The 22,696-nt window shown below is 42.6% G+C and overlaps 1 protein-coding gene across 2 annotated transcripts in view; it reads right to left on the bottom strand.

Moving 5' to 3' along the window:
- INPP5A (inositol polyphosphate-5-phosphatase A) overlaps nt 1-22,696 on the bottom strand; it is a 192,722-nt gene that overhangs the window by 43,278 nt on the left and 126,748 nt on the right. For both annotated transcript variants that reach the window (XM_017809289.1, XM_017809287.1), the window contains exon 9: nt 20,653-20,737. In XM_017809289.1, the coding sequence (XP_017664778.1) occupies nt 20,653-20,737 (85 nt within the window). The remainder of the gene's footprint in view (nt 1-20,652; nt 20,738-22,696) is intronic.

The following is a 22,696-nucleotide window of genomic DNA, read 5'->3' as shown; positions in this document are numbered from 1 at the left end:
GTAAATGTTTTTTGGACAAAATGATTAAAGGATATCTTTGTAAAATACTGTGCTGGGTGTGGATCCAAGGTTTGCTACATCCTCCCTGATGAAGGGTAAAATGGACAGACAGATCAGCCTGCGTACACACCCCACTCCCAATAATGACTGGCAACACACAGAAACGGTGTGGAGAAAGGAAACAAGGTGGTGTATTCTATGTACCACCTCTCTTCACGATCCTGGTAAGGCAGCTCTGCATCCCCTCTGGTGTGGTTTGGGATGGTGTGAGAAGGACGAGTTGTGCAGCACTGCAATGTTCAACACTCCCTAGGGCACGGCCTTCACTGAGAGGTCCAAAGCTTAGCTGCCGACCAACAACAGCCCTCAGCCAGTTATTGAGACACAGCTGATCAGAGAAAGACCTGGAGGACCAGCAACTTCACAGCACTGGCTGGGGATCCAGAGGGATTTAACCCTGCAATGGATGCTGATCCCTGGCTCATTGGACCCTGGTGGGTGTCAGAGAGCACTGCTGAGTGGGGACAGAAAGCTGTGCCAGAAGTGTGACTACCAGGGCCCTCCTGCTTGTAAGGACCAGTGACTCTCTGGAGGGGATGGGACCCAACTGGGCCAACAACCAGAAAGCCCATTCTAAAGAGTTTCTGAAACACAGATGAAATTTTTTTCCTTAAAGCAAATCAGGATTCAAACACGCTGAGAAACACAGAAGAAACAGAGAGCTCCCAAGGATGCTAAGAGAGGGAAAAATGCGAGTTCAGAAGTGTTAACGCAGCATCACTTAGAACTCACAGCTGGGGCTGGCTGCTGAAGTGCTATTCTTTCTGCTGTATCTTTAAGTGCTGTTAAATTCATTTGTCACTTGATCGAAAGCCAACAGGCTACAAATCTCCCAAGCCCCTCTTGCGCTGAATAGTGACAGGAGGATTCTGTTCGGCCGTCAGGAAACATTTGTGCGCGGCTCTGTCCGCAGTCGTACACGCCACTTTAACTCATCTGCCTCCCCATTCTCCACAGCCCGGGAGGACAAATTGCTCACTGTGGCTCCCTTTCAGAGGCAGCACAGCGCGCAAAGAATCATGACTGAGCAGAAACACAAGGAACAGGCACATAAAAATTCATCACTTTGGCCTCCTGACCTCTTGCCACTGGATTTGGCAAACCCCGTCTCAAAAAGTAGCACCGAGGGAGAGCTAAGCAGAGCGGCTGAGTGAAATTACTGACAAAAAATATCTTGGACACAGGAAAACCCCACCAGATGCTTCATTGTCTTTGCAGAGAAGTGGTGCTGAAAAAGGGGGTGATCTACCACATGGCATATTGGGTGGAATAAGTAGTGCCATTGTTTCAGGGCAGCTCTGTCACTTTACTGACCGCAATACAAAGAGGTGTAAAGCAAGATTTAATCCTGACTTTTTAGTCAGCAGATTAAAACCAATCATGCCAGATGTCCACAAGACTGTTTAACATACAGAAAGCTTTTTCATACTCTACAAAAAAGTGAAAGCTGTAATAACTTCTTCTTTATTTCCTCTAGAGAGGACTTTTTCACTCACTTTTAGTCAGAAAAAAGGGAGATGTTGTAATGGATTTTAAGATGTGCTATTAATTTTTACTCTAGGCTTTGTCTTTTCCCTTTTGAGACAAACAAAGTAGATTCTTTTACCCATCCAAAATCAGACAGGTAGGCCAAAGAAAACTGCTGGTATAAAAAAGCTGTGATTTCAAAAAGAATTTACACCCATTAAGACCAGAAATGGGCGTTATCAGCAGTGTTAAAGTTCCTCTCCATAATACTCGAAGCAGTGCAAGACATGAAGATGTGGTGGTCATGCTGAAAAAGACAGATCATCCCTTTGCCCCCCAGAATGGAACTGTGCTGGTGTGACTTTGTGCCCAGGTGTCTCCTCACGCCTGGTCTAAGATGTGCTCTGCTGCCTGCCTGGAGCAGGAGCACAGGGACACATGGCAGCCTTGGGGCTGGCAGGACCCCCAGGGAACCCTGGGTGTAAGAAACCTCTCAGGGCCAGCACTCCGGGGGCAGGTCCCCTCTGTGACCCGGACATGGGCTGGCAGGGAATGCCACCTCCACAGCCACTCCTGCAGTGGGACCCAGAACTCTGACCAAGGTCACTGCAAGTTAAACTTGAGTGCTCATAAGTGATATTCCTATTTAAAAGTACTCACGGAGTGCTCTTCTTTAAACTCACCTACAAAACTGCTACACAATTTGCAGTGTTGCAGCTTTCTCCTTTTTCTATTTATAAACCAATTAATATCCAGAAGTATTACCATACAGGATGTAAATTCAATACTTATTGTACTTCTAAAACATGTTTAGCAATTTTTCCCGCTATATTACCAAAGTGGAAAAAAGTCTGCATATTAGTGCCCCGCCCTGAATTTCCATAGCCAAAAATACTGATAAATTCAACAAAACTCAGAATGTATACTTGATTTCTCATATTAAATTGCAAATAATGTATGCATGTAAGAAAAATAATTGAGTTCTCTTTGGAAAAAAGTTATAGAAAAAAAGATATGTCCTTAAAATTCCAGTATTAGGCTGATTCGTATCACATATATCATTTAGTTATTTGGCAGCAAGAGAACGCCTTGCTTGGCGTCCCTTATCTATCAGCTGCCTTGGAAAAAGCACAACTTACATATTTCATTTGTTTTCTTGTCATGTGCTTTAACAAAATCCTCATTACAAGCTTCTAAAATAAAAGCAACCATCTTAGTGCATCCTTGACCTACACCAGCACTGTTAAACTTCATTTCATACCTCGTAGAGACCTAAGTGAAAAGTTAAGATAAACCAGATAGAGTAGCAAGGCCCTGCCTTAGCTCTGCTGACACTAAGTTAGGGACAGGCACAGCTTTTTCCTGGCTGCTTAGTCCTTTCAGAGAACACCTGTAAGACACCTGTAGCTCTTCCTGCTGTGTCAGTGCAGGAGGGGAGGACAGTGCTGAGCTGCCCAGACAGCTGTGTGTGAGCACAGCTCTTCCCTCCTGCTGCACCTGAACTGCTCTGCGTCCTTCCAAACCAGGGGGCCACTTCTGGAACTCATGTCAGACAAAAGGATAAGTGTGTTTGGGCTGACCATGGTCTGCAGCACTATAAACCACAGCCACAGTTACACGGATAGTACTGTGCTTCCTTCCTGGAAAATGTTTCATTAGGTTAAATAAGCTGCACTATTTGTCTTTTTCATCATCATCCTTACTGTATTCCTTGCAGGTCTCGTGTCATACAACCTAATGATTCTGTGATTCCATATTGATCATTTTGGCCAGGTAGACACCTCCAGTACTGCTTCTCTTTTCCCCAGGGCATTATGGTGGCTGAAAGGTGTAAAACAAGCCTTAGAGCCCCTCTCTCTTGTACCGAATGGACACAGGCAGGCATCACAGTGAAGATAATGGTATTTTCTGTGTTACAAAGCTCTCAAGCTACCTAACAGTAATAAGTCAACTAAGTGTAAATCTGACTAAGGGACTTCTGCCATTTAAACACTTATTTCACCACTACTTATTCCAGCCTGGAATCTGCACAATTTTAAAATGACAATTCTACTCCCTACTTCTGGATTTCTTCAATCAAGTCTTGTGGGTGGCCCTCAAGATACATTTTACCAATTTTTCATGCCCATCCCTCGAAATGTGACCCTGCTCCTGTGCTTTTATCTCTCTGACAACTTCACACAGGAAAACATGCAGCCCCTCTGATAGCATGAAATCGGAAACAATAGCCCCTGGAAACAAAGGGGAGGAGGGAGGCAGGATACAGTCCAGGTCCTCACTGATTTTAGGCACAAACAGATGTTCATAGGACCCGATACCCTGAGCAAGCTGAAAGGAAAAGCTTGTAAAAGAAATGGACCTTAAAAACAATGTATTGAAGAGCTTTAAATAAAGGCAAAGGGAAAGCAATATGGCTTTCACTGATAAATCTCAGCAAAGAAAACCAAAGTGGCACCATGAATTTCAATGATGCATTTTTCTTTCTCAATGAACTCTACAGCTCATTTTGAAATCTCCAAATTGCTCAAATCTCAACTTAGTTTACAAGTCTCCCATAGCCATTAAAAGATTACAATACAGGCATTCCTATTTCTCGTAACTAATCACCAGAGCTGGGAACACCCAGCGAAGCCCTGAAATATAGGCTAATGCCATTATTTTAAAAGCTGCTTATAGCTCAACAAAGAGGAATATGCTGAAAGAATCTTGATTGGAAAAAATCTTAGACTAGCTGTTGGAACAAATTATGTTCAATCTCCTGCTCTTTTCATGTGCACTATTTCAGACTCAAAAGCCCCATGGAAAGAATCCCTGAAGCGCTGTCCTGAATTGGACCCGGGTTCTGTTTCACAAAAGCCAAAACACACCATTTACAAACGAAACAAAGTGTGGAATCACTTCTCCGACTGAAGTTTCTGCTTTTGTGATTAAAACTTTCTTCCTCTCTCTTGAAGAGCCTGCCATCCAAAAGGCCCCATGCCATGCTCCAATGCACAAAATACATGGATTCATTACAGGAGAAAAAAAAACCCTGAAAAATTTGGCACAAAGGCGGGTGCATAGCTTAAGTCCTGTTTAGGGTAGCCCTCACTTGAACTCCGCTCATTTGCACAGATTTTACCTATTGATTGTCTCTATCAGGGATACAGTGGATGGCTAAAAGGAATGTTCCATCAGCTGCTTGTGGTCAGGTGCAGATTTAACTTGGTGATTAGCATCAGTGAAATGCACATAGTAAAGAAATAAAGAAGTGGTATCTTCCTTCACCAGCATCAAACTCAGTAGAAATTATTTTAATGACAAGCAAAGCTGAGACCAAAGTGATCTAAGTCTGCTCAGGAAGCTTTAAGAAATCACGAGCCAAAGCTACAGCCAGAAGTGACCATGCATTTGTCTTGTCTAATCATATACACCAGACCCTACATCGCACCAATTTCCTCTTGAACTGAAGCAAATGGCACCTCTTTGACTAAAACAAACTTTCAGAAAGGCTTAACCTCTTGGAAAGACACAGGACACTCACCAATTCCTCTGGCAGCTGCTCCAGAAACAGAAGCTCTTATTAATCACTCCCGTGGCTAATTTCCCATGTATGATTTTTCATTTTAAATAGTCCATTAGTGGCTTCTAAACATCACTTAGACATAGAAGGAAGAGGGACACTGCTGTGAACACATCAGAGTGTGAGACCGCAGCCTTCTGACTGCACATTCCTGGGAAACCCTGTGCCCAATAGCCAGGGTTAACCTGAGTGCAGGTCTAAGGAAGCCTGGCTCAGCACACCTGGCCCTACAAGCTCTGAAAGAAGACTCCTCCTTGGCGCCCAGAACCGGCCTAGGCTCTGGGTAAGAGGACACAGGCCCTTGCTCTCTCTCCTGTCACACCAAATGATGCCTTTGCAATACATGCGGTGGAGGTATGAGATGGATTTCAATACACCAGCTTGGCAGCCACATGCAAAACCAAATTCCCAATTAAAAAAACATACTTAAAGATACCGGACTGATTATACCATGGCATTGCCATGGGAGCTGAGCTCGAGCTGTTTGCCCTGCCTCCTACTGCTCTGCCAGTGACCCCTTGGTGCTTCTGCCTGTGCAGCACAGCCCAGCACAAATTTAAACATGATGTTTTCAGAACTCATCTTGCCATAGGATCATTTGATTTCACTTCACCACTTTCATCCAAGCTGTTAATCTCACAAGAAACTGTCTTATTCAAGCAAGTTTTGTGGCTGCATTTTATCCTTCAATTTTTTTTCTCACTACCAATTCTTCCATTAGTTTCCCTGAAATGAATGTCTAAGCTAATGAGTCTTCAACTAATGAGAATCTTGCTTCCCTCCTCTCTTTCCTCTTAACTACTGGAAGAAATCTATCACTCTTCTAGCATTCTGCAATGTCCCAGGTACTCCAGTTTGTTCTAAACCAACTTTAAAGTCTGTTGGCTACAGATGAGCAATTATAGTTGGCCAGTCTTACTGCTTAAACTCCTTCTGACTGTGACTGATTTAACAGTCAGGAAACATCACCCAGGCATTGGTGGCTCAAAGCTTTCCTTCTTTTTTAAATTATACAGAGATATGTCAAGGTAAAGAGATTTCCAGTACATTCCCGGAAAACATTAATGATTTTTCTACTACCAGACGTGAGCAGAGGTCTCGAACATTTCACTCGGGTACAACACTGACACCTTGTCAATTCAGCACTTGTTAAAACCGCAAAAATAAAGGACAGAAATTAAAAATAAATCTCGCTGGCTCATCAATGACATTTACAAGTGGGGTAATACTGGAAAGAGTTACCCTTGATAAGCCTTCCACACCTACTGAAAAGAGGTTCTCATATTTATGTAGTGGATACTCACTACTCATTATCTCGACTTTTGGATTGTCATCAGGTATTTCAGAGTGAGAAAACCAAGACAGACTAGGCTTTTGAATGGCACTGAAAGAATGCTTTTTCTGCATGACTGCTAATACTGTAGTATTATTTGTAATTGCAGTACTGAACTATCCATAACAACGTGATTTCAGAACTGTATGAACTAAACAACAAATGTCGTTTGCACTAACTGTGACATGTTTACTCCATAAGGGATATCCTTTAACTTCTCAGAAGTATACTCACAAGAAATTCATCTGCCTGTATTAAAGGATTTTAAAATTACCATTATAAAACCACAGTAAATTAGTACACAGAGCTGCTCAGTTAAAAAACTGTAATTCACAGGCTTTGATGCAAGTTCCATTTAGCTCTAGAGAAATTATCAAAGGTGAGAACAATGTTAATGGTAACAGCCTACATATATCCATCTGTACTTCTCAGTGCACGCTCATGGCTGAAAAAAATCTGTGCAAGTTATTGGCAAAAAATCAACTGAAACAGCCAACTCTATAGAAATCATTGGCAGAAACTGCCTTTCATTTCAATGGTCTCAGGTTTTACCAGAAATTCTGACAGCAAAGGGCCAGCGCTGGCTGTTTGCTGGACCACACACAATATGCAGCATCAGGCAGAGGTTAGAGCCTTCTGCAGAGTCTGACTACAATAGAATTACAGCCTTAATTTTGTCTACCCCTGCTTTTATTGTTTGTCATTGTTTCTTGGAGTTATTCTGCTGTCAATATTTGAAGAACAGAATCCTGTCTGGATATTGATTTCCTAAAGACTTTGAATCACTGCCTTCATAATGCATATATTTTAAGGCAAGTGCATGCAAAAGGTGGAGGTGAAGCTGCTTATTGAATTAAATCAATACAAGACACCGTATTGGCAATTATCATCTAGTATTCATTTTATATAATATAAAATACCTGGCAGACAGAAGAAAAACAAATTTCCATCCCACTTTGGCAATCTTTAATTTAAATCTCTTGTATACTCTGGACCTTTGGCTTGCTGAAGTTCAGCTGTTGTCACTCAAGCATTTAGCACACACTGCACTCTGCTCCAAGGATGGGATTGAACATTCTGTGGTTCCCACGGAAGGGAAGGCACAGAGAGCAGTGCAGCAGCTGCACTCTGGAGATGCTTCTCCCAGGGCAGCTAAGGGGCTGTGCTGAGGGGACTTCATGACTAAAAAAACCCCAAATGACAGTGAGGGAGAAATACGGGATCCACACCAAAGTCCAACTCAATCCAGGTTATGTTTGTGTTCTGCAAGTTTAATGACAATACTACAGTTACACTGCATTCAGCTGAAAACCAAGAATTAAATCTGGTTTAACTTTCAAGGAAGTATTAGGGCTATATGAATAAAAGTAATCTAGAAATAGCATTATAGAAACATGTGATTTCCACAAAGAATTCGCTCAGCGTATGCATTTCTTTACTGTCCCTAAGGGAGCAGGAGGATCCAAGTGCCAGAACAGGGTGAGGATTGGAGCTGGTTGGATGGAACCAGCAGCAATGTTCTGTAATCCCTTCTTGAGGCTGGAGAGCAAACTAACAGCCTCTGCCCATCTGAGAGCTATTTGCTGTGCTCCAGAGCACACAGGCTGTGTGAAGGCTGGACAGGAGATGATGGGAATTGTCCCAGAGCCCCTGAGCAGCCCCCCTGCACTGAACCGCGTGGGCAGGCTGAGTGCCGAGGCCTCGGCCTGTGTTCCTGACAGCTCTGCCTGGCAGGGGCCAAGAAAGCTCAGGGAGATGTCTTCCCTCCAGGAGGCTGATTTCCACCCTTTTCTGGCAGGAAAGCAACAGAGGCTGAGCACATCCTTCTGTGACACTGAGGTGTGTCAGCATGCTGCCTCTTCCCGCTGCCTCTGTGTGGGATGGGGAGCACTGGGATTGGGAGTGTTGGGATGGGGAGCATCACCCGCAGCAGTGTGTGCCAGGAAGGGGGGCCCTCACCTTAGGCATTCTGTGTTCCCCGAAAGAACCATGGCCCACTCCACAGTCTTTTCTCCCACCTTGAAGGAACAGTTTCCAAGGAGTACAAGGGAGCTGACCCCTCAAACAGTTTTTATGTGGGCTCCAAGAGCGCCATCACAGAGGCTGAACTCAGAATCTACTCCTACCAGGGGGTTGTCTCATGTATACTGTGTATTTCTCAACCTCTACCAGAAAGTGCTATTTAACTGTCAGTGTTTATTTGTCCCATTGAAAGGGCAAGTTACACAAGAGTGTGGAAAGTCAGCCACAAAGGAAACAACAAAAGCCAACAGAAGCCAGATGAAACATGATTTTGCAGAAAGGTCCACATGGGTAATATACCTTGTTCTTCCAGAGGAAGACACCATGAAGGAACATGGTAGTTTTCAAGGATTTTATTGGCATACTCTTAACCCATTAAAGAAAAAAAAAATCTATTCCACGATTGTTGAGAATAACATCAGACTGTATAGGTCAAAAATTGACTGACATCACTCTGGACAGGCACTACTGAGACACACAAAGAAGCTGTTGTGCCTTTAAGCTTATGGTACATTGCAACACAGTAAATGAAAAGCCACTATTATGAGGGGATGTTTATGTCAGTATCTGAAACAAACCTTCTTTTTACTAGGATAATACTGTCTTAAATTGTTAACTGTTGATCAGATAAACAACATGTGATAAAGATCCTATAATCTCTTTTCATACAATTGGTTTTAACCCCTTAACAGCTTTGCATATTTAAATATTCCACATTAATGAGCCTTGTAAAAGCTCATAAGAGCTGTAAATGACATCCTAACAGAGTTCTTGTGTAAGCAGTAATGCAAGAACTGAGGATTACATCTTAAATAATGTGGAGATTAGAGGCTAAAATTTTCTCAAGAGATAAGGTCTCAGTCACTACCAGAACCTGAATCCCACTCCCCTCCCACTCTTTTGGCCTCTGTGTGAGAAGGAACAAATTTGATCTCCCTGGTCAGGCTGCAGATTTAAGAAATGTTTCACACAGTGAAGGACATGGGGAACCTCTCTGGCCATGTGGTACCAAAGGTTCCCCATTTCACAGAGGTGACACTTGCAAGGTGTTCTCCCAGTGGCCCTTCAGTCCTTCAGCAGGAGAATGGTCCCACCATCACCTCATTCCCTGTTCATTTGAACTCCTACAGCCTACCCTCCAGCTAAGAAAATCCCCAACTACTAAGTGTCTACACATTAGGGTAAAATAGCACATACAGTTCACACTGAGTGTAACAAAGAGCCTGGAGGGGGGATACGACCGCTCCTGAGCCCCCCTGCTCTCTGCCAGTGGCTGGAGCCCTTTTACCTGACCTTGGAACACCTGAGGGAGAAACAGTAGAATTCAACATGTTAGCTCCTCCTTCCAGCTGCTGCTTCATTCACAGGAGGAAGAGAAAATCTTTAAAGGTCTCCACTGAACAGACGCTGCACAAAGGACCAGGAAGCTTTTCAGAATTTTTAAAAAACAATCCTTCTTTCCTTGGAGAAGGAGCAACCTAAATGCTATAGCAACTATTACAGTTGATTTCAGATTCCTGGCTGCCATTTTGCATATTTTGCTTTGAAGTGTCAAATTTTCATCTCAAATTGGGACTGGGAAAATGATACATTATGGGAAATTGTATTCTGAGAAAGGTATAATTGCTGTCTATATTACTAATACTAATAAAGACAGATTTGTGGCTACAGCATGTGGCTTAAAAAATCAGCATTTCCTTTAATAACACACAAAATCATAAAATGCAATGAAGATCTGCATTGAACAGAAATTTTTTAGAAATTACCACTGTGTGAGTCCTCCTCAGAGGGGCCAGGGAACAGAATCTGCTGGCCTGTTTCTTATATCTTTGCTACAGAAATAACAAAGGAAGAACCATGAAGGAGATAAAAGTAACAAGCAGCACATGCTTATTCCGTGGTGCTGAGCAGTTCAGGGTGTGTTTTCTGAACCTCCTTAAAATGAATACTGATATCTATGCTAATTTGCAGGGAAATAGGGACTTTCAGACCAGATCCATTTGCCTGTGAGGCAATGTTAGTGCTGAGAGGGCTGAAGAAGCTGGAAGAAAGAGAAACAAATCTGTCTGCTGAGGAGCTGTGCATGTCTGTATGTACAGGCTTGCACTGTGAGGTACAATCCAACAACGTTCTGGACACCTTTATCCCGACAGCTCCATGGCAGAGATCCCATAAAGAACCAAACATGGGAGGACTTAAATTCTTCTTGCAAGGGCCAATCCAATAACTGGCCGATGAATAAGCACTCAACTGTGGAAATAGGCATTTTTGTCATTTTTATGTATGTTTGAGTAGGATGGAATCAAGCAGAAATAATATAAAAGTGGATTTATTGAGTGATAATTACATACTGGGGAATGTGTTAAAGAAAAGGAAAGAAATGGGACAGGCAGGGACCTGAGAGCTACCAAGTACACTGAAGTCAGCAAGAGGTTGCAGTGTTAGAAGAATTTCGTTCAACTACTAAACAGAGTTGAAAAATTCAGTCTGGCAAGAGAATTTGTTTGGGTATATGCTTTCTTTAAAAAAAACTGAATTAGAGGATTTCTTTGACTAAAGACTGCACATTTTATTTACTCCTTGTCAAGCCACCAGGTTTATTTCCCTTAAACTTCACTAATATCTTATTTTATTTAGAACCCCTTGAAAATCAAGAATGAATAAAGTTTGTAACGTGTCAAAAAGCTACTCTATCCCTGATAACAGTATGTCTTTCTGTCCTACACTGCAGCATAGAGGTATAATATCCCACCACAAATGAGTTTTACACACTTTAGGAATCACAGCCTGTCCATTCACCCAGAGGCTGTCCCATTTACCACTGGTCAGTGCTCAGAAGGTGCCACTGCAAACTTCACAGTAATGACAGAGCTTTTCTCTCCCAGCAACACTAAATGTGCATCCAAATCTAAATAAAAATAAGGTTGCTCTTTTTTAACAAAATATCGATCTTGGTTCCTTAGTCCACTTTTCTATGACTTTTGAGAATAATCTGTTAGAGGAATTTTTTACATGTTTTAACATAGGTGCACACACATCCACAGATTTTGTGCATTCAGTTCATCAACTCTCACTGTATTTCTAACTCTAACCCAAGAATAAAACTCACCATTGCAACAAGAGTTGCTGATAGAGGCACATCTGATCCCGTTCCTTGATTTTCAGATAGATACCAAATTCTTTCTCCCTAATTTTGTTTTCGATAAGCAAGCAAAATATCATTCTTTAATACACGGTGGGTTTGGTTTTTTTAAAATCCCTTCTAGATGTCCATTTATGATAATGAAAATAGGTATACACATGATATTGATATACTGCACATACGCAGAGTGCAAGCCTTTCCTTCCCCCACTCCCCTTTTCTTTTATACCATCAGTGGATGCCTTTCAAATACTAGTGCATAATTCATCCATAGATGTTAAAATTTTGTATCACAGTAACACCCAGGAATAAACTGAAATGTAAAAAGAATGCCTTTTCTGCAGTTCTTCTAAAATAACATAATTCTAAAAAAAGGTATTTTATGGCATCTACTCAGGTGATATTTTGCCTCCATTAAGCTGATGAGTTTCTATGCTAGATATAAGCAAAAACCCAATCAATAGGTGGCTTTACTTAAGTACTCATTACAGACTTACACTACGTATTACAATATTCCATTCAATTATTAAAATTACACCTGCTTTGATAACTTTGAAGTCCAGATGTTATTACTGGTTGTTTATGTGTGTGTTTTTCAAGCCCCAGCCCCTGCTGTACCATGAGCATCCTTGCTCTGACTGAGAACAGTCACTTGCCAATGCTTAAAGGTGGAGTGTTGAATGAAGTGCCTCCCGTATTCCAACTCCAGCAACTCCCCATGTTACAGGTGGCAAAACCCTGGCCATGTCAAAAAGTTTGGCAAATACATCTTGGTCTGTTTGTTAATGAGCACATCATCCAGCAGAGATGAACCTACCTCCCTCAGACAGATGAGCAGTTACACTCAGGCAGGCTGCAGCAGATACCCAAATCTGGCATCAGCATCTTATCAACTGGGAGCCGCTGGCCAGGCCATTTTTCCATGTGCCCAAAGTCTCAGCCTCTGGACCTGCCAACCTGGGGGAAGCTGCCAGGTCCCTGCAGATAACTCTGGCTGCTTTGTCGGGAGCTCACAGGTACCCACACACCCCTGATGAAAGACGCTCATGCTCCAGGAGCTTTCTTTGCTCATTCAGAGTCTGGGGACGGTGTCTGAACCACACACTCGGAGCTGCCGTGTGCTCTCAGGATCCCCTGCCCTATGGGCACATCCCTGGCAGTCGGAAGTGCTGGGACTGTTCCTATGCCAGCAGGTGATGGATAGATGGATGGATGGATGGATGGATGGCTGGCTGGATGGATGGATGGATGGATGGCAGGTGTGGGCGCTGGGGACGGGCGCTGCTGGCACCGCTGTCACCCGCCGTCACTGCAGCTGAGGGCACAGCTGCCACCCACAGCCACGGCGACAGCCACGGCCGTGGGCCCAGCTTACAGACCGCGGCATTAATTAGCTTAATGATGCTCTGCCCTACTAGAAAGCACGAGATAATTGTATTTAATTTGTGTACGTTTTAATTACGGCCCGGCAGTGCCAAGTTTGATGAACGCATCGTCTTTTCCGTTCTGCTCTGTCACCGTGTTTGTATTAATTTGCATCTGGAGCAGGAGGGGCTGCTCAGCCCTGCTCAAAGAGACCCTGTTAGTTTTTACAGTGTCATCCTTCACACGGTGACGCTGGGCGGGACCTCTGCCTGCTGATAGCAGTGTCATCCCTTCCTGCGGCCACAAATTAAAAGCAGGTTGACCACATGCTCCAAGACCCTCTGGGGCCCAAAAGGAGGCAGCCGGAGAACAATCCATTCACTCATCTCTCCCCTTATCTGTGATGGAAGCAGAAACAATTGCATCATTTAATTTACTACTGAAACGAGGACATGGCTCATTGGCCCCTCGTTGTTTTGAAGACAGATTTAATTAACCTCCTATGAATCTTGCCAATAACTGTGGCAGCATCAGGATGGAATGGAAGATGTCAAAAAATCAGCTGCAGGGCTGGGTAATGAGCACTTCTCTAGCTTGCTCTGCTGAAAGGACTCATGGCTACAGAGCTTGGCCCCAGCAGAAAGCGGAGGAGCAGATTGAGTTAATACACTACTGACTGACCTCTGGGAATCCACGCTCAGGTTTGCTTTAGACTACTGAGAAAAAGAGAGGTAATTGAATAATTCCTAATAGCCACATATATCTTTAATGCAGAAACCATTTGCAATCACTGGAAAATAAATAATTGCAATTAACTACACTGTTAAGTAAATATACAGTCCCTTGGGGAAGCAATCTGCATGCTTTTATAAGTCTGGCTACAATATGAAACTCATCACAATGTCTATGAGAGTAATTTATAATGAACATTTAGCAGGTGCCTCAGATGTGTTGTTGCCATTTACATTCATTAATAAAACTCTCCTTACTAGACCTGAAATTGTATGCATTTTAATTTAACAAATCTTTATTACACTTTCATTTTACAAAGGATTTTTCCCCCAGCATTTCTTTGAGCTTGTAAAGAACATTAAAATCTCTATGAGATGAAGGTATTTACAATGAACTGTCTGAGAAGATAAAACCAATCCAGGATCTTCTGTGCTTTTCTAACTGGAATGAAAATATGATCTGAAGCTTGTAAGTTTTATTTATTTATTTATTTCATGATGTGCAGGTTTATCTCAGAAATAAAGCACTGTGGTTTTGGTTTTTCTTTTACAATGATGGATTAGTATCACTTTACTGCAGGAAGAAGGGAACCGTATTACAGTTTTAAACTACCGGCCACTATGGAGCAGGACCTACAGGAGCTTTTACCACTTGGCCAAGAATTAAATGGATGTACTTGAGATCCTAAATGGACACGTGTAGACACCTGCACATCATCACTGCCCAGGAAAAGTAACTGTCTGGTGTGGTTTGGGATAGAGAAGTACAGTTGCATATGCCCACAACTACATACATGTACTCCTCATGCTATGTTAGTACTTTTAATGCAATCACACTTTACTCGTTTCTCCTGACTACTCACTTGTCAAAGGAGAAAAGTCAGAATTTAAAAAAAGAAATTACTTCTGTGTTTGTAACAATAAGAACATGCAATTCTAACATGCCCTTTTCCTGATGTATTCAAAGTATCTTCTGCAAATACTACTTAGATAAACACACACACACAGAGGCAAATATATGCACCTGACAAGACAGCCAGGTGGTTGGGGATGGCTCTGGTACTGCAAGAGTCTCTCCTACCAGGTGACCTGTTTTGTCCAGGGAAGCCCACCTGTAACAATGAGGAGGTAATCAAGTATCCACATCCACTTGACCACCTCACTGGGAATCAGCCTTTCAGATCAGTGCTAATTCCCTAATTAACTATTAATCTTTTTAATGACAATTACTAATGGGTCAGTTGTTGGCTGGAGATCCTCGTTAGTGTCCAAAGCATGGGATGAAACAAGTTCAACTTAAAATATTTCTTCAGATTTGAGTAAGATCTAAATCAATTAATCCGACATGAAAAGCTGTTCATCAGCTTTTACTTTGAACAAGAGATGTTTGTTCAAAAGAGAGCAAGACGTGTCTCACAGGAGGAGGTTTTGCCGACACACATCGAAGCAGTGACAGGATTGCTCCTCCAAATTCTGCTAGCCCAAGTTCGCTGAGTAAAGGGATACAATACCACCACTGGCTTTTTCAGAACGAAAGACCACGTTGTGCCAAGACTGTGTGATCAAATGGAAATTATGTGAATCACTGTAGCCATCAGCAATACAGTGGGAGCTAAAAAGTCACGCCAGAATGAAGTCATTCCTATTTTACTGGATAATATAAAATCACATGGTCAGAGGTGGCAGAGAGGCACAGTGCAAGTGAATGATGGAGCCAGATATGCAACTTCTTATGAGCAGTTATTACCTTTTAAAAAACATTTAATCAGCAATTTCAGTCATGGCTTACCAAAGGGCTACTTGGCAGAAATCTAGAAAGGAAATATCCTGGTTGAGTGTAACACATGGAACAGACAGGGTGGGTGGACAAGGTGAATTCTGAGTTTTAAGAGGAGAACTTTGCTTTTTGTTCTGCAGGTAGAGTTTGAAAGTTTTTTGAAGGCCAAAACGACTGGAATCCTGTTGGTACCTTTACAAATCTTCATATACGATACACTTAATCCCTCTCCAGCTCACCTACCACCAACCCTAACAAAATGCCCTGTTTTTTCCTGGATACGAGGCAAGGATATGGTTTACCTAGAGCAAATGGATTTTGCAATTAATGTGGCTTTCCCCTAAAGCCTGATGGTTTGCAAACTGTGCTTTGTGTTACTGAGCTGCAGTTCTTGGGACTGAGGAGCACACAATTACATTTCTTTTTTCCCTGGGAGTACAAGGAACTTTAACAGATTTTTGAATCAGCAGTCTCAGACAGAAATAGGGTTTCATTCCCAAACAGTCAAAATAAGCCTGGTTTCTTAAGCCTGTACTTTCCTAAAATGGGCATATTGGATTAGGAAGACTTATAGGTAAGAGTTTTAGCGTGGATTTTTTTAAATATGAAAATACAGTAATTCTCAAAGATTATTACAGACTATTACCATGGCCAGCTGATCAAAAAAATACTCTTCCTTGTTCTAGACCCACCTAAAACACTTGAATGGTGACTTAAATAGAGCAGGACTGGTAAACTGGCTCACTGATAGGAGAAATGCTTCTCTGGATGAGCACAGCTGAGGCTGTGATGGGATGCTCCGGGCTGGGCAGGGAACAGGAGAGGAGGCAGCTCTGGACAGACACACTGCAGGTACCGCCAGGCTCCAGCACAGGAGCTCCTGGACCAGTAGGAAGGGGAAATCTCTCTTTTTTAAAACTTCTCTAATAAAGAAGGGGAAAGAGCAGCTCTGCATGTGACAGACCCAAAGTGCCAGGCTGCATGGACATGGTGCATGGGCAGCCCCACACGTACTGACAGGGATCACAACCCTCTCACTGGCACTTCCACAGATCCACGTGAATGAGGAGTCAAAGAGAGATTTATGGGACCAGTTTTGCTTCCACACTTACACCAGCAAGTGTTCGTGGAGTTTACAGAAAATAGTAGATGCTAATAAGTTGTTTCAGTCAAAAAATAGAGAGGTAAAAGTAGAGATCAGATCATGCTTGGACCCGGTCACAGCATGAAACCCCGTGAGCTCTGCAGCAGCCACTACAGGGGAGAGCAGCCTGCTCCCCAGGACTGACAGCACAGAATAAACTTATTTCCTCCACATGGTCTCTCACAGTCACTTTGTTTCTCTAATTTCTCACCAAAACCAAAAGGAACCAGTTCTTCGTAATAAACCTCCTCAATCATTCCTCCACAACCTCCCGTTCCCTTCTTACCCTTAATGTGTCCAGGGATTTTATTGTCCTGGTTTTATTCAGGTGACGGCCAAGTAGTAGAAGTAATTTAATTTCAGAACTCACAAGCCTGTACCCTATTACCTTTTTACGAACCAAAGCACTAACTCATAGTAGTTTTTAAATTTCTGGAATATCCTTCAACCTCAGCCTACACTATGTCTTGCTGCGGCAAATTTCTTTAAAGTCACCTCATCAAATCTCCTTTTAACTCAACTTTAGAAGACAATTTTCCTGAAGTAGAAAAGGTAACTTTGTCATGAACGCTACTACAAATTTGCAGTGTAGCTCTGAAAAGTGCAAAGATTACACTGACCTGTCTGTGTTAGCTTTAAAACAGATGAGAACAGAACTCCTGGAAAAGTTAAGAGAACCATCTTCTATGTAAAGAAACATCAATTCATGTTTCTATGAAATGCTGTGACAGTACTTGTACTAGAGATAGTGCAGAGAAGCTGATATAGACTAGAATTCATAGGCAAACTAATATAAAAGTCCATATAATTTTTTATGTTGTAAACACTTCCATATATGCTGGGAATAGAGGTGCTGGAAGATACCTTGATGCAGTGGGCAAATAATCAGAATGCTGCACCACCCAAAAAGTCTAGCATTTAAAAAAAAATTCAGTAGGCAAAACAAAATCCTCAGCCACCTTTGCCTATGCAGGATTAATTGAAGTTATCTGGCCATCAGACAGAACAGTCAGGTCTTGGAGTTCAAACCCAGGGAAATGTAGATCTTTCTTTTGCAGTTACTGCCTTACTAAATACACTTCCTACCTCCAAGGGTTACTTTTGGAAACCCTCATGGCACGAAAGGTGAGGAGCAGAGGATGTCCTCAGGCACTCCCTGAAGGCATGGCTGGCTGGCAGCAGCACCAGGTGCTTGTGCTTTGCAGGCCAGAACAGGGAGGTTCCTTCCACGAGGTTGGACTCTAATGGAAGGCAAAGCACTGGTGTTCCACTCCTTTACGGAGAGGGACCAGCCCCCAGCTTGGCTGCACAGCCTGATCAGGATGTGGCAGGATCTGGCCCTGACAGTGCTGCTGGAGCGGGTCAGGAACTGACACAGCAAACGCACTCAAAGATTCACTGGAGCCACTTCAGCAACAGCACCTGGCATTGCCCATGTGCCGGTAACAACCCCCCCCAATTACTCCAGCAACAGGAAACCAGATTTTCCTAGCAAGGAAATCAATGTGACTTAAGATTAAGGTTCCCATAAATGTTCAATAAATTATATATTAATGATTTATTGCCTATTAATTATTAATTAATAAGCGTGACATTTTTGGCATGTGATTTAGGACACTGGACTTCGGGATCTGGACTCCACATTTTGAACAGCTCTCAGATTCTGCCTTTATACGGAATAACTGGGAAATCCTTTAGAAATACACTTTATTCTTAGTGTTTGCTCTAAGCACAGTCTGCATTTCCACAATGTATTTCCACACCTATTGCTCGTAGTATCTCAGTGTCCAAGTGTTCAGCACACTGTGGTCTCAAGAGGGAATTCAAAAGGTCAGCAAGGAAACTAGAGATAAATTTAGTAATATACACAAAGATGACAGGTCAATGATTAACCCTTAAGACCCCCAGTATTAACTACACTGCTGAATAGTCCAGAGAGTGGTTAATATCCATTTGCACAGGCACATGTTCAAATGTCAGAAGGGACTGGGATGTCCTTTGGAGCAGGAGGTTCCCAGCTGAGCACAGGCTCACACTTGGGCACGTTGGGGACATGAGCACCTCTGGTCATTCTTGTTCCTGCTCTGCCACTGCAGCTGTGCCAGGCCCTGGCCCGATCTGGGGAAATGGCACAGCCCAGTCACACCATCGACAAACCACGCTGTGAAGGGATTTGGGACTGGATCATACATACCTTACACACAACTAGACCATCAGGTCCCATCTAGTACAATTCCAACTAGAGATGGCCTGTAGCCCTGCCCTTCCAAGCTATACTTTAGGAAGTGAGCTGTCTCCCAGGAGCTGAACAGTGCTGTGCAGTGACTGCTGACTCCCTCAGGACTGTCCCAGTGCCCAGAGCTGTCCAAGGCATGGTGCTGTACAGTCACTTCTCTGGAGCAAACTGCACGAGACAACCACTTCTTGAAGCTTTTGGATCTGTGACATACGAATTTATAAACTGCACCAAGTGCAGAACACTACAAAACAAACTTAATGTGACTTTACCTGTGCATGTGTAAATTATTCATGGAAGTTTCTAGATCACCTTTAATTACGTTTAAATAATGTTGCAGAATAGCTGTGTGAAGTTCTGCTTAATGGAGTATACTGCTTCTCCAAAAGATCAAAAGAAAATCTGTATTACTCTACTGCTTTGTGCACTCACACAAGCACACGCTTTAGCTAGGAAGAATATGGAAATTAATTTAATTCATCTCCCAATTACACCTTGTGTACTCAAATGCAGCAACATTACCCAGCAGGGGTAAAACATTCCCAAGATGCAGAGTTCTGTGTCAGGGTAAGAACCCCCTGTGCTCAGTTGTGCAGCTTGCTCAGTTTGCATCCTCTGGGGTCGGTGACAGTATTTTGTTTGATGTGGTTCATTCTGAAACTCACAGATATAAATGTAGAAATCTTAATCTACTGGTACCAAAGCAAACACCCTCTGCAGTTTCAGTCCTGCAGATTGCTGGCAGTGAGTGAATCAGGAAAAACTTGAAGCACCCTTCATCACTACTGGGTGCAGGAGATAACTCTGCTGCAGAGTGACTGACAGGTGTTCTCAGACAGGAACATCCTTAGGAATAACATCACACCACTACTGAGGAAAAAACAGGCATAATAGTTCAAAACCAAGTGATCTCTGAACATGAATGATAACCATGGCAGCTGCAGCATAGCAGAGCAGGATTTAGCCCTTAACATATGCAGTATGAAGCTGTATATTCTGAATTAGTGACTTGACTTTTGTTTCAATTATGCTTTAAGCTTGTTGGTTAAATGACTGCACTGTATCAAGAATCCAAGAAGGAAGTTATTAGTTCCATATGCAGTGCTGTAAAGTCAAGCTCCTGTTTTTCAATAGATGAAGGACTAATCACCATGTAAGGAAGGAGAAAGGTACCACCCCTGGATGGGGGGAGCCTACGTTTGACACACAGGACACTTATTTCCCACTGTTTGATTTACAAAAATTACCACTTTTGGCTTAAAAGATACATTCCTGCCTGCAAGGACACCAAAAAGACACCTCAGTACTTGTGAGAATTAAAGTGTGAAAACCAGGAGATTAAACTGGTTTTCAAGCTGAGTATTATTTCTGACCCCATGTTACCCAGAGCTCAGCTTCAGCAGTCAAGTCAAGGTGATCTCAACTCATAATGAAAAAGGTTTAGTACATTCTTTTTTAATACAAATGTCCCAGTCACCTTCCACACTGAGATGCTATTGGCACTGATGGCTGCCTGTACTTTGAAGTGTGAAGTTCTACCATGGACATTTAGGAAATGCCTCTTATTTTTCCCCAGAGCAGAAATGTAACCCAGTGCTTCTTCTGCTTGCAGGAACTGCACTGTGAGCTCTAGGGAGATGGCAAAAGTCACAATTAGTTACTTGTCAGATGTTCCTGTTAAAAGTAGTCTTGACAAAGTCTGATGTCAATATTATTATTACTTTGTTAAGTCATGTTTAGCTTTCCACAGGAAAAAAATATTTGAGAAAACAAACCTGGTAGTGTCTACAACAGAAGAAAAAGAGAAGTCCTACCTCAACTACTGCTTTGGCATCCAGTCTAAAGTTGAAATCTCCAAAGACAAAATACGAAACTTTCTCAAACCGCTGATCTATAATTCTGGAAAAAAAATGAAAACAGAACAAACCTGTCATTCTTTACATACATGCAAGGATGCACAAAAACACATATGTTGTCTTTAAGCACAGTCTCAGAAATAATTATTGGAACCATCAAAACTACGAGTTTATACTGGACCAATACATTAAGCCTATTTTTCAGTTGATTTGCTTTGCTTAGGCAATTTTATCACCAGTCCCTGCACAACAGTGCATTTGGTTTCCCCTTCCTGCCTGACAGAGCAGACTGGGGGAAAGCACATTTGCAGCAGTTTCTACAAATCACACAGAAGCAGCATTTGGACATCATGGAAATCCTGAGAGCATCATGGAAGTCCTCCACACCTTGGAAAGCTTAAGGATACAGTTTTGGGCTGGGCATCTAAGAATCAGGAGCCCCGAATTAGCGGTGGGTTCAGAGTATGTTTGAGTTTGCTGATGTCTAAGTAACGTTTACCAGTGTCTGTGAGTACTCTAAGAGCCACATGAGGAGTGATGTGGTAGGGCTAAACATCCATCATCCCATAGAGCATCCCTGGTTCCCAGTTCAGCTACAGTTCCCTGGAGACAGTTCTCTGTGCTGTGCATAGCAGACTACTGAGGCTGTAGCTAACACCTAAGAGGTGATCACTCCAGCTGTGCAGTGAAGATTAACTTCTTCCTCAAGCCTTTGCTCAGTCCTGCCCAGAGAGACACAGCATTACTGTCCATCTTTCACACCTTGTGTTATTAAAAACTGTCATTATATTATTAGCTGTTCTGTTGTTAACAACAGTTGTCTGGCAGTCCCAACAATTGCAATTTTACAGCTTCTGGGGATCTTGGCACTTGGAATCCACTGAGTCACGCTTATTTTCAAACCGGGAATCAATACAATTCATCTCCTATCAGTGGCTGAGAAAGATACAAAACACCCAAAATTCAACTGCCACAGCCACAAAGAATTTACACAGACAAAATATACAAAACCCCACCCTGGTACCCTGGGTGTGCAAGGTGTGAGAACTAAGGAACAAATGCAGGCAATAAGCTGTGAACATTCTGGGATACATGAACATGGAAGTGTTACAGTGCCTGGGGCAGGGCCCACACAGACAGGTGCAGGGTTATCCAGCAGTGCTGGGCAGGAGGCTCCCCAGCACACACTGCCCGGAGAGGAGGCACTTTACAAGTCCCAATGCATTACATCCATTTAGACTTCTCAAAGCTTTAAAGATACAGCATTGGATCTGCAGTGAGATACTGCTGCTCCTTTGAAAACATCTCAGCTTTTGTCAACAGTCATCTATTATGTAAGGAATATTATTCTATGGAAAACATAGTGTGCATTGGGCCTAAGACAGTGATCATTTGAAGAAAATCTTTTGCAAAGACTTTTTCTGGTATGAAAATCTCCAGTCCTCCATTCAGCTGACAGATTATTGCAGGCACTGTTAATAAATACTGCCCACTGTCAGCTCCCAGGGAGTTCTGAGACAAACCTGTCACTCCTGACCTGCACGAAACATTAGTTTGATTAGTGCCCTCATGGCACACTGAAGGAAAATAAGAACTTAAAACTTAAACCATTTACAGTGTCACAGTTTGCTAACACTATCACAGCAAAACTGGATCCACATTTAAACATCAGAACAACTGCTTTACCAACTGTCCTGATTCATATTTCAGCTTTGACTCTGCTCATTGCCATTTAGTGCTGACAGAGGAATGACAGATATTGCAGGAATGACATCAAGGTCCATTGAAGGCCTCTTAAAACAAATTGGGATTATGAGAGCCATGCCTGTGATTGTATTATGCAAAGACATATTTTCCAAATAAACAGACCATTCCAAAAATAGTCCACAAAAATGCCTCCAAACTGATGAACAAACCAGCTGATTAGTCTGCTTCTGACCAATTAATTAAAACTCAGTCATTTCATAGTCCTGCACATTACCTGATTTAAACATGACTTGCG

The sequence above is a fragment of the Lepidothrix coronata genome, unplaced genomic scaffold (assembly GCF_001604755.1).
Source record: "Lepidothrix coronata isolate B3197 unplaced genomic scaffold, Lepidothrix_coronata-1.0 Scaffold25, whole genome shotgun sequence".
Lineage (NCBI taxonomy): Eukaryota > Metazoa > Chordata > Aves > Passeriformes > Pipridae > Lepidothrix > Lepidothrix coronata.
The sequence above is the reverse complement of the archived record's forward strand: the minus strand, read 5'-3'. Positions and strand labels throughout refer to the sequence as shown.